At 51.7% G+C, this 12,520-nt stretch overlaps 1 protein-coding gene and 1 long non-coding RNA gene across 2 annotated transcripts in view; one reads left to right on the forward strand and one right to left on the reverse strand.

Moving 5' to 3' along the window:
- LOC111946037 (uncharacterized) overlaps positions 1–6,794 on the reverse strand; it is a 17,822-nt gene extending 11,028 nt beyond the window's left edge. The window contains exons 1-10 of the mRNA XM_086867983.1: positions 6,197–6,794; positions 5,718–5,755; positions 5,187–5,290; positions 3,538–3,676; positions 3,199–3,398; positions 2,152–2,279; positions 1,806–1,975; positions 909–980; positions 462–584; positions 36–158 (exon numbers count right to left, since the gene is read on the reverse strand). Of these exons, the coding sequence (XP_086724109.1) occupies positions 36–158; positions 462–584; positions 909–980; positions 1,806–1,975; positions 2,152–2,279; positions 3,199–3,398; positions 3,538–3,676; positions 5,187–5,290; positions 5,718–5,755; positions 6,197–6,272 (1,173 nt within the window). The 5' untranslated portion in view covers positions 6,273–6,794. The remainder of the gene's footprint in view (positions 1–35; positions 159–461; positions 585–908; positions 981–1,805; positions 1,976–2,151; positions 2,280–3,198; positions 3,399–3,537; positions 3,677–5,186; positions 5,291–5,717; positions 5,756–6,196) is intronic.
- Positions 6,795–7,337: 543 nt separating this feature from the next.
- LOC147648254 (uncharacterized) lies at positions 7,338–7,760 on the forward strand. Its single transcript, XR_015280476.1, has 2 exons — positions 7,338–7,373; positions 7,671–7,760. It is a non-coding gene; the product is annotated as an uncharacterized LOC147648254 (long non-coding RNA).
- The last annotated feature ends 4,760 nt before the right edge of the window (positions 7,761–12,520 follow it).

A 12,520-nucleotide genomic window follows, 5' to 3' on the forward strand; every position in this document is an offset into this window, starting at 1 on the left:
TGCATGACTGCACTGCCTACTGCTCTTTCACTCACCTGCTCTTGCTCTGCCAGCCTGTACTGCAGCATCTGCTGCATCCTTTTCATTTCCTCCTTGCGCCTCTCCTCCATTGCCTTCATCTTCCACTGAGCTTCCTGCACCACTGCCTGCAGCTCGTCCTGGATATTTTGTCAAGAAAATTCTTACTAGCACCTGCCATCAAGTGGCAGGTGGCATCCAACCACGCTCAGGTTTCTCCTTTCCCAGTCTCCAAAGACCTTCCATTCAGAAGCACTTCCTTCAGCTTCTCTACCCAGCTCCAGCCCTTCCATCCTAACTCTTCTTCCTGCTGCTCAGCGCTGGAGCCTGTCACGCTCTGTGCTCCCAGTGCCTGCAGTAGTCCTTGCCTCCCCTTTCCTGACATGCAAACTTCACGTCCTCATTACTGCCCTTCCCTCTGCTACCTGCCTAGTCAGGCTCACCTGCCAATCTTCCTGCTGTTCCTCCAGCTCCTGCCTCAGCAGCTCTACCTCCCGCTGCCTATGATTAAGCTTTCGCTGCAGCTGGTGCACCCTTCGCAAGAGAGTAGCCTCCTGGTGCTGCAGCTGCACAGGAACAAAGAGAAGATGGCATTAAACTTCCCACACAACACTTGTGTGGCAAGCAAGGTTGATGTGCTCACACTTTCCCAAAAGCATTTTGCTCTTTTTCCCTTGTTGAACTAGGGACAGCTAAGGGATGCCACCCAGACAGTGTCCAGGAAAGCAGTGCCCACAAGGAGCCCAGAGGAGCCCAAAACAACACAGAAACTCTCTTTGCACACGCATTGCCTCTTGGCCGGCTCTAGTTCTTATCTTTTCTTATTCCGCTTGCGAGATGGCAACTTCCTGCTTCATCTCAAGCAACCTTTTCTCCTGCTCCCTCTGTACCTCAGCCACCAGGTTCTCCCTTTGCTCCAGCTGCTCCCAAGCCTCCAAACGCTGTTGTTCCAGCTGCCTTTCCTGATGAGAGGAAGAGACACTTCCAGATGAAGGCCCAGCCATTCTCCCCAGAGAAAACAAGGCAAGTTGCATCATACCCACAACCCTCCTACTAAGGAGTTCACAGTAGTGGCTTTGTGCCCGCCACAACTCCTGACCTAACGAGAAACTTAGGAGGAGGGTCAGCAAGTGGAAGGAAAGGAGATGCCACCTTCCTTTGCCACTTTGACGGCTGCCTGTTTGATCAGGCCCCTCCCTTCTCAGGATTTTTGCCTCTTCTCAGAGGCTGTGTTCTCAATGTCCCCCTGCCCTTTGATCAAGGAAAAGCTGCAGGTGGACTGCAGGATGACGACAAGGCCAGCACCCCCATGCCTTAATCACAAGACAGGCCACCAGCTGAAATACCAGCAACATGGGGCCTGCTGAGAGTGCTTCAAGGCCAAAGGGAAGACCTCTGTCCTCTTCCACCGTGGAAGGACAGAAAGCAAGGAACCCAGTTGCTGGGACTGCAGTTGGCAGCAAGGTCAGCAGACTGCTGCATGGCACGAGGGCATTGGAAACATCCTGCTCCTTCTCTGCTGCCATGCTTTGTGTGGGCAGCACCCAGCCTCCAGGAGACCTCGGCTTTTTCACACCCTGAAACCGTGGCTGCATTCAGTGTCCCAGCAGCTCCCTCTGGCCATTCTCAGCCCCTCAACTCTGAGCCCTTGAAGCCCTCTGCTGCCTGGCCCAGCAACATCTGGCCTACAGTAGAGCCTTGCCACTGTGTCACATACTCAGGCTGCTATTCTCCTATGCCAGCCCACCACGCTTGCCTGAAAAATTCAGGTGCATATTGTTTCCTACCTGTTCTTGCAGGAGCTTCCTCTTTTCCTCTTCCTGAGCAGATTGCCATTGTCTCAGACCCTGGCTGAACTGCTCTTCTGCAGAGCGGAGCTGCTGAGCCATTTCTTCCAGTTGTTGCTGGCTGAGAGATCTTAGAGCTTGCAGCTCCCGACGAAGGCCCCTCACATCCTCTGCAAGCATGAACAACACTCAGAGACTCTGCTGACCTTAAGCCCTTTCTGTTTTAGCCAAGGAGGGACCTGTTCCCAGCTCCTTCACTCCTCGGAAGCCCTGCGCACAGAGCTGCCTTCACAGCAACTGCACTAGGCAGGGCCATCGCCAGACACAAAGCGCACGAGGCTCTCACCAAGTATCACCTCCTTGGCCTGCATGGCTGTGTGAAGTTGGCCTTCCAGGTGGCTCCTGGTGATCTCCAGCTCCAATACCTGCTGCTGAGCCTCCAACAGGCTGCATTCCAAGCTCTCCTTCTCTGACCTACAAGTTGTGGGAAAGAAGAGAAATTGTTCCTGGCACACACAAACACATTTTCTAGGAAGATGTGCCTTGAGGCCCCGACACCTGAGGATGGAAAATGGCTGGCATGGAAATTCAGATCCAAGACTATTTCTACCACTTCAAATAGCAAAGCAGGCCCCTCCAGGTGGTTGGCCAGCCTTTCCCCATGACTTAGCCCTGCTCAGAAAGGCCAGCTGAGTTTGATCTCAGCAGCCAAAGCTCAAATTGCCTTTGCCTCCCATATCCCACAAGGGTGGCTGTGCCCACAAAGTCTCCGCCAAGGAACAAAAGCCCAGCCTCTGCTCACAGCCCTGAGCTCATCTGCACTTCCAAGTCACTCTGCAGGGGGACAGAACACAGTGTTCTCCTGGCTGACTCGTCAATGTTTAATGCCATTCATAGTGTACCTAGAGATACTTCATTTTCCAGAGACTCTCCAAGGTAAAGAGACTAAAGCTGTGCACTGGAGCATAGGTGAAAACACCAGCTTCTAGCAGCATGAGAAAGAAACCAGAGCTAGGATTTGATCGGAACAAGAACTATCCTGGAGGAGGGAAAGGTATCCTGCCATTTAAATTACTGGAATTCTGTGAACAAGAACAATTGCAAGAATTGCTTTTAGCTAACTAAGCCAGCAGTGCTCACTAAGTTTTGGCACTCTTTAAAAAGGAAGAGGGACCAGCCAAATGGGCCTTGACAAGATCCAGTGGGTGGGTGGACAAGTGAGCAAGAATCAGTGCTCAGCTAAAATCCCCAGAGACACTCAGGAAGTTGCAAGAACTTTCCTTTCTACTGCTGCTGCTCAAAAGCACCTCTAGGTCCTGCACCATACTTCACAAGCGTTAGCTCAGAAATGTCTTCCATAATGTCCTGCCCAGGGTCTCCTCCCTGCCTTTACCTGGCCTCTCCCAGCTGCTCCGAAAGGCCTCGTAGCTCCCGCTCCGTGGCTGCCAGTCGGGCTTGCAGGGCAGCGTTCTCCTGTGCCAGCGCTGCCTTCTCGCTGCACACCTGGGACAGGATGTGCCCTTGGCGAGAGAACTCCTGGAGCAGCTTTTCCAGATGCCTGTGAGCTGGCCGCTGAGGGCGGCAAACCTGGAACTGCGGGGGGCACCATTTTTCAAGAAGAAAAACACCACAGTCTCGGGCTTAGCTTGCTGCCAGAAGCAACATTTGGGGCAGTCTTGCTAAGGGCAGCTCCCTCTCCCACGGGTGCTGCCTAGGAATAAGATGAGCATACCTTTGGCACTGCCTGAGGAACCTCTTCTTTCCGCAGATCTCTCTGCAGCTGTGATTCCTCCTCTGGCTCTGCTGCCACTTCAAACGCCCTCTCCAGTGAGGAGGGGCGGTTTCTCCCAAATGCAGCCAACTCCTTCCATCTACAAGAGAGGCACACACAAACAAGCCTTTCATAGCAACACAGCCTCCTTGCAAAACCACGACTACATACGATGTCCCACATAGGCCATCCTCAGGGACTTGCAACAGCCCTCTAGATCCACCTCAAGAGAATGCTGGAATGGCCTGGCTAGAGCAGCATCGCTCTTTGTCATTCCTGCAGGTGAAAGAGTCACCACTGAGGAAGTCAACAAGCTTCCAGAAACCACAGAAACACTTCCAGAAAGCTCAGGATCTCTCAGCTGAAGAGCTTCCTGCCTGCTAGGCCTTACGCTCCTCTCTGATACACTGGCTACTGCACTTGCAAAAGTTCTTTGGCTAAGTCAGGCTTGCTAAGTCCAGATGAGGACAGCCACAATTACTCTTGCTTTCACTAGTGCAACAAGCAAAGAGCCCTGAGCTCATCTGCACTTCCAAGTCACTCTGCAGGGGGACAGAACACAGTGTTCTCCTGGCTGACTCGTCAATGTTTAATGCCATTCATAGGGTACCTAGAGATACTTCATTTTCCAGAGACTCTCCAAGGTAAAGAGACTAAAGCTATGCACTGGAGCATAGGTGAAAACACCAGCTTCTAGCAACATGAGAAAGAAACCACAGCTGGGATTTGATCTGAACAAGAACTATCCTGGAGGAGGGAAAGGTATCCTGCCATTTAAATTACTGGAATTCTGTGAGCAAGAAGAATTGTGACATTTGTTTTTGGCTAACTAAGCCAGGAGCGCTCACTAAGTTTTGGCACTCTTTAAAAAGGAAGAGGGACCAGCCAAATGGGCCTTGACAAGATCCAGTGGGTGGGTGGACAAGTGAGCAAGAATCAGTGCTCAGCTAGAATCCCCAGAGACTCTCAGGAAGTTGTAACACCTTTCCTTTCTACTGCTGCTGCTCAAGAGCACCTCTAGGTCCTGCACCATACTTCACAAGAGTTAGCTCAGAAAAGTCTCAAGATTTTCACCACGACCCTCAGGCTCTGAGGGAGGAGGTAGGTATGAACTTCCAATCCAATTCCAATAATCAAAGGATCCCTGCATGGTTTAGGCTGGCAGGGATCCCTGGAAGCTTCTAGCCCAGACTTTAGCTCCAAGCACCTGGGATCAGCTACGGCATCTGGAAAGGCTGCTCAAGGCTCCATCTAGCTGGGGCTTCCAAATTTCTAGAGGTGAAATGTGCACAAGCTCTCTGAGGGGCTTCTTCTGCTGCATGATTGCCTTTGGGGTTCAGTGCTTCTCCTTAGGCCCAGCCTGAAGCTCCCTTGCTCCTACTCTGCTCCAGTTTGCAATGCTTCTTGTCAAGCTTGGAGGAGCGAGTCCCAGGAGGCAGCTATGCTGCAGCTCAGTCGGCTGCAGCCAGACCTGCCCATGGGCTGCCTTCCCCCAACACTGCTGAGCCAGTCAAACGATGACAAAGTCAAATTGTTCTTTGACGCTGGGCCTCCGAAAGCCCAGCAATGCCCAGCCCTGATCACAGAAAGCGAGAAAGCCTAGCACACACCTGAACTCCAGGGCGCTTTGCACTTGATCCCTGCTCTGCTGCTGCTCCACCTTTCTTGCCTGGGCCGAGGAGTCCTGACTGGCAAGAATCTCTCCTGTTGGGGCCTGCAGGGAAGGAGCAGGGGAAAAGCACAAACAAACAATAAGAGCAGGGATGTTGGCTCCTGAGAGCTGGCAGCAGCAGCAAGCGGAGACACAGGTCACCTGGGGGCAAAAGCTGTTGTGTCTTGGTGCTGATGGGAGTAACAACATAAGTCTTGAGTTCCTGTGAAAGTGTCTGAATAGAAGCAGGGAACATTTCCCTGCTCAGTTCTGGTCAACTGGCTTCCCCTCAGGATTTCAAGTATTAGGGAGAAGCCAACAGGAACTGCCTTCCAGTCTTTCAGAGACAGACATTGTCTCTGCCATGCAGACACTGACATGGACTTTCATTTGGCCTGCCAGGCTGACATTAGGCTGCAACAGACCAAGCCCAAAGCTTGCTCCACTATTCTCTGACACCAGGAATGCCAAGGGTGCCCTTCCCACTCACCAAACCATGGACTTGACTCCTTCCACGTTTCAGGCGACCTGCCGGAGACAAAGGAAAATGAGCCAGGTGCTGTTGGAAAACTCTCTGATCCTTAGTAGTCAGTGCCTCCATTGTAGCTCACTGTCCACCATGCAACTAAAGCAGCTTTTTTGTTTCCTCCCTTTCCTAGACTGGTTTTTTTCCTAAACTGCATGCAGTATTTCCCTTTTTGCGCTTTCTGGAAACAATTCCTCAGAAAAGCTTCCCCCAAACGCCTCTCAGCGCTTGCACATCTCTTTGGACACAGCACAGGCCCAGCCCCAGGGTGCAGGAGCACACACAAAGTGCTCAGCTTTTGGCCCTTCAGAGCAAAGCCACTCACTATTGTAGCACACTGAGGGGGTCCAGTTAGACAGGCACATCCCTTGTATGTATCCTTATGGCATCTTTATGGCACTTTTGTTCCAATATGCAGCCCCAAGGGAACAACTTCTACTTACGTCTCAGACCACTAAATAGTTTGCGGCATGACACAGATGAAAAAGCCCTGCCGACTGCTCTACGGACTTGCTCCATCTCTTCAGCAGGGCTGCTCGAGTCCGCAGGCCAAAACACAAAAACAGAGAAAACTCTCTGTTGCACAGACCGTGCAAGGAAGGGGGAAAAAAAAAAGGATACCCGCAGCAACCCGCGGACTGTATAAGAATAGGGGAAAAATCCAAAAGAAATGTGCACAGGTGTGCAGACTACACCACACGTGTAACCTGTCTGCACACCCTACAACTACAGGGGAAAGAAAAGGATGCCTGCACGAGTCCACAGACTCATACAAGAGCAGGCAAAGAAAAAAAGACTCCCTTTTCAGGGCACAGACTGCTGCCTGAGAACACCACAATACAGCGTCCTCCTGCAACGAGCACGCCAAGAGCCGCTCTGGACGCTGAGGCCTTGCGTGCACCAGGGCAACTTCCCCTTGACAGCGCTGTGACGTGGCAGCCCGCCGCTGACATCACAATAGCAGCCGCTCTAGGTGGGTCTGTGAATTCATGCATTGTGGGAAACGGAGAAATGGAAAATTCCACAGATGCTGAAGGCTTCAATCTGCAGCCTTGGAAAGAGCTTGGGGTAATGTCATGATGAAGGTACACAGAAAGGAGTTACCTAAGTGAGTCTTTGGAGTTTCCTGCAAGGAAGAAGCCCTGGGACAGCAAGCAGCATTCCCAGGCTGCTCTCGGGGGGAAAATCCCAACAAGCTGAGGACTCTGGATGAATGGGTGAATAGTGATTGTGAGCTACACTGGCCTGCAATAGCAAGGTTCTGGCCACAAAAGTAAGGGGCACTTAGTGTACTCGTGTCAAATTTCTGCATCTTTCTGGGAACCAGAGGAACGCTGCCTCCTCCTGTGAGGAACTCAGCTTGGGAAGCAATCCTTCCCTCTGCTTTGGGTTTTGTCTTTTTCATTCTGGACAGCAGCTGTTTGTAACACCAGCCGAGCCTGCCTCCAGCCTGGCTGACTGGACCCTGTCAGCAAAGGAAGAGCAGGAAGCCTGCAGAGGAGGCAGTGGTGCTTGAGGAGGCTTTGTGCCCTGCCGGCTCAGCGCAGGCCTGGCAATCAAACGCCCTGAAGCCTGCCGTCCATGGCAAGATTCCCTTGCTCGCCGGGCTGCGCTTAAGCTGTGAGTTGCCCTGGCGCTGTGCGTTGCTCTGGCGCTGTTGCGGACGGACGGACAGACGGCCGGCCGGGCCCGTCTGTGGCTCGGCCCTGCTCCGCAGCCGCCCGAGGCTCTCCCCCCTCACAGAGGGGCCCCGCCCCGCCCCGGGCGCCCCCTGGTGGCTGCCCCGCCCCGCCCGCCCCGCGCGGGGGCGCCCCCTTCCCATGGCGCCCCCAGCGGCAGCCGCCCCTCCCTGCAGGCACGGAGCGGCCTCGGGCCCTGCTGCTCATCCTGGCACTTGTGTCCCTTCTCTGCCAACAGCCAGAAGGCTTGAAAGGAAGTGCTCTCCAGCCGTTTCCCTCTGTGTCAGCTGCCCCCTGCCCAGCGAGGCAAACATTGACTTTCAGATAAGCATTGGACAAGTGACAGGTGTGGTTCTTTAAAGCCCGGGAAGAGTGGATTCCATCCCTCTGCCTAGGGGGATGAGCCCAGGAAGAATTGCCCCACCCTGGACCCTCCTGCGCTGGCCTCGTGGGGTGGCAGCCCAGGGAGTTCAGATTGCGCTTGAGCCCCTGGGGTTTCTCCCTTGCTATGTTCCTATTAGACCCCAGCCTTAAAACTCCACCCTGGTTCTGTCCCATAAACCCACCACCTTGTCTCTGTTTGGGGCTCTCTGTCTCTGGATCTAAGTTGAGTTTTTTCCTGCGTTGAAGAAATGGTTTCCTGTCGCCTTGAAAACTCAGCTTCTGAGCTTGCTCACATGGTTTTCTAAAGACTTTCCCAGGACTGTAACTCTAAACATAGAGATGTGTCCATTCTTTCTGATACACGTCTTGTGATGGACATCTCTCACGGCCAGTGCGGTTGGGAAAGTGTTATCCTGACCATCCAATCCCTGGCCGTGGTCAGAAACCTCTAAATCCTGGGAGAAGAAATAAACTCTTCCTTTCACCACACCTGGAGCCGTGTCTGTGTGATCTGTTCATCTCCAGTGGCAACAGTTTCCAGAGATCAGGAAACTGTTACAGAGCAGGAGATCATCTCCTTGAGTCCCATGATGGTCACTGGTAAACTGTAGCCACCCTGGACACGATGCTGCAGCCCCAGAACACTACACCTCAGCTTTGCTTTGTGGGGGCCCAAGCTCTGCCCTGAAGGTCACCCTACGGCATCCCTAAGTGCCGGTGCCAGAAGAGCCCCCTTCGTTCTCCCACCGGTTGTCATTACTGGCTCAAAAGCACCGCCCAGCTCAGGTAGGAGAAACAGCCCGTGGCACAGTGGGTGCCTGCCCTGCCCAGCCAGGGCTCTCTGCCACAGCAGCAGCAGCAGCAGCAGCAGCAGCAGCGCTTGCCTTGGCTTTACCTGGGAAGCCAGAAGCCTCTGTAAAACTTCAGTGTTCACATCACTGGGAGGAAAGGGATCATGGCCTATTTTAAAATTTTGCATTTCCATTTCCAATCAGATGAAACTGAGATCTTCAGACAGAAGATTGGTTGCTGATTGCAGCCAGGCTGGAAGATCTCCTTCAGAACCATACATAGTACCATCTAATGGGTGTCATCAACACGTTTGAAGTTTGTTTTAAAGACTTGGATTTCAATTCCTTTCCACATTTATTATTTTTCCTTTGGGCAGCTGGGGATAGAGCTCAGGAGAAATAAGGTTCTAAATGACAACTTGCTCCCTGTCCCTCATGCCCCTGTCTGTCTGCAGAGCAGCACACCAGCAGCAGAACCTCCTGTGGCTCACTCTGTGCCTCCAGAGGCTAAAGGGGAGCCAAAGGACAACAATCCCGCACGTGTTGTCAGTCCAGGGCCTGAGCATCCTGAACCAGTAAGGGGTAGCTTTGGTTGGTCCAGTGCAAAGCTCTGGCGCAGTGCAGAGCTGCAAGCTTCTGATCAGGCAGCATTTGCCCTTAGTGGCTGAAGATGCTGAGGGCTGGAGTCCTGCCATGACCTGGCTCTTCAGCCCTGCCACTGACACGTGGGAAGTGGGGTCTGAACTTTCACATGCAGAGAGGGCTCAAGCACCCGCTCCTTTTTCCCCCTGCGTGTCCCTGCAGAGGAACATCTTTCATGCAGTTACAGAAGCTCAGTGTGCTCAGTTCCTGATGAACGTGTGATGCAAAGGGCCTTGTTAAGAAGGTCAAAAGCACAGGCAATATATTAGAAAGTCAGAAGAATTATCATTCTTATAGACCAAGATAGCCAAATCATTCCCCGCATATATTCTCCTCAAATTCTTTCAGTCGTCTACTCTCCTAGGTCATGTTTGTTCTGCTGCTTTGAATGAACTGATTGTACTCGATTCGTACCAAAGGCTGGGGCTAGAACTGCTTGGCACTGATAATGAACCAGCCTTAGACATTAACAAAGACCATGGGAATAGAGCCTGTAGGCCGGACGCTAGCAAGCCTGTACATACATGGTTATGCTTCCAGAGTGTTCTTAGTTCTCTCCCCGGATTGGTTGTTGTTTGTTGCATTAGTTTTCATATTCCTAATCCTGGATTGTCATTGGAACCCTGCCTTCAGAGCTACCCTCAGATCTTCCGTATATATACACCATTGTAGCCACCCCTTTCTCACCTTTTATGGTGGACTGTGTGTTCGCCTTTTGTTTTTGTTATTTTGCCATTAAAGCGGTTTTATTTTTGGGTCACCCAATCATGCCTATCTTTTTACTTGCCACACTTCTCTCAGCTGGCCTGGGACCGAGGTCGCAAAAGCTGAAATGTGACACCAAAGCACAAGATGTAGAATCATCTAAACTGAACACAGAAGCAAACTACCTCTGTCAGACCACCTTCACCTTCTAGTTCACTCTCTAGATGTACATTGAGGTGTTGGAATGATTATTGCACAAGATTCCCTTTCTGGCTGTAGGCTCTGGAGCTCCTATCTCTGAGTTCACCCAGGGCTGTGTCCCTTACAATTCCTGGTACTATCTGCAGTTTTCCTTGGGCAGGCACAATGGTCTAAGTGAAAACCCAGCCAATGGCACAACTCTCTAGTTTTCAAGGAAAAGACAAGATGTAAAGGTCACAAACCATTTCTCCTGGTTTGCTGCAAGAGTCTTGCTGCACACACATTGTTGAAAGCCAAGAGAAGCTGCAGTTGGTGGCACATCTTGTGGCAGAAGCGCAACCTAGCTGTCCAGTAAAGAGAAGAGCTTGGAAAGAACAAACATGACTGTGGAAAAGATTCTTGGAAACTGAGAAAGCTTTCCCACAGTGAAATAAAAACAGAAAGAAACAATCCAGGATGTTCATAAGTAGGAATTCCTTTCTTTATAAGCTCCCCTTTTCCATGTTGCACAAGTTCTAAATCACATTAATTCCAAATTCACCTTACCTCTAAAACCTATGACATTGCAAGTTTTAGGCACTCTATCATTAGCTACGCACACTTTGCTTTTCCTTGTTTTTCTTTGAAAGCAATGCTGGAACCACAAGAAACGTGCAAATGTAAGACCTTAGAGTACAGTTCTTTGCTCAAGTGTGAGTTCTAGAGACAGGGAATAAGCTCTGATAGTATTTTACCCTCAGCAGGGACAATACACAGCAGCAACCGAGGTGATTTGTGTGACACTGTGCAGAAGTCAAGACTCTTTGTCTTGGATTAGCATGGCAAAGTTACCATGTTTAAAGAGACTTGGGATCCAGCCTCTTTTGGTTTTCTACCTGTGTCAACAACCAGCAGGAGAAATGAACCAGCCAGCAGTTTCTTTGCAGACAGGCCCTTTGCTCCAGTGTGAAAGTGCTGGACTGGCAAGGGAGGAGGGACGTGGGGGAGAGCTGAGCTGCTCTATTGGATTGGCATCCAAACTGCAGCAAGAGTAGCAGTTGAATTCTTTTCTTTGAATCCTATCCGCAGTCTCATATTTTCACGCAGAACCGCACAAGAAAACATCAACAGCTCCGGTGCCGAGGGCACGGTGCCGCGCACAGCCCCACCTCCCCACCCTGAGCCGTCGGGAGAGCAGCACTGTCCCGCAGGGGCTGCATTTCTCCCTTCTCATCCACTCCTCTGCCCTCCCTCATGGCTGGCTCTGCCTGGCACTGGCAGGCTCCTCATTCAACACTTCCTAATGCTCCAGGGGAAAGTCCGGACAGCGCTTTGCTTGTGAGGAAGAGATGGCAGTGTGGGGGGTGAGTAGGCGGGATGAGGTCCAGGGGATGCGAGCATCAGGGGAAAGTTGCAGGTTGCCGGAAATAAAAGTTATAGTGTAGTGAAGAAGAAGCTAAACGAGATGGTGGATATGGCCATGGAGGAAGAAAGAGCTGCTCCATGATTCCATCAGAGCCTGCTTTGGCCTGGCAACGAAGTGGCCAGTGCTGCCCCGGGGCGAGCGGGGCTCGGCCAGGGGCCCTGTGGGGCAGGGTGGGTTCAGCGCAGGAAACAGAGCATCCCAGGATGGGTGAGCATTTCCAGACCCCTGGCACAGCACCAGCTCCACTCTCAGCATCATGGTCTTCCTGCAGCCCTATGGCATCCACGTGACCCTGGAGATTGAGCTGCTGGACAAGATATCCGCTGGATTCTGTGGTGTTCATCTCCTGGAATGGTTTGAGCTCCACAACAACTTCTTGTTGGTGATGAAGCAGTGCCAGGACCTATTTGATTTCATTCTGGTGTGGGAGATCCTATCAGAAGAGCTAGGTGGTGCAGGAGCTGCTCTGCCAGGTGCTAGAGGACATGTGGTGTTATAAGTGTCATAAGAAATCTAATTGTTGTAACATGTTGATTAATTGTTGATGTCTGGGTTATAAGTTACTAATTATTCAATAGAAAATGTTCCTAGTCGTTAGTTAACATTTGTTGTTAGGGAGTTTGTGTTCTCGTGGGTTTAGAAGGGAAGTGGGCAAAGTCCGGTGATTGGTGTGGGGGCAGTCAAGTGGAGATGGGATGGTGCAGGGCTGGTGGGGTATTGCGCGGTGGTAAGTTAAAAGAACACTCCAGAACATGATGTGCCAGGGGTGATATCTGCACCAGAAACAACCATTGGTGGAAAAGCCAACCAATCACTCGACGCCCTGGGGGAATGATTGGTCTGGAGTGCACCACGCCAAAGACCAATGACAGCCCGGGAAATGGACCAATCAGAGGGCAGATTGAAAATGGACCAATCATGGACAAGGGGGGATCTATAAAAAGAGCATCGAGCTTCCAC

The sequence above is a fragment of the Cyanistes caeruleus genome, chromosome Z, assembly GCF_971803275.1.
Source record: "Cyanistes caeruleus chromosome Z, bCyaCae1.hap1.1, whole genome shotgun sequence".
Classification (NCBI taxonomy): Eukaryota; Metazoa; Chordata; class Aves; order Passeriformes; family Paridae; genus Cyanistes; species Cyanistes caeruleus.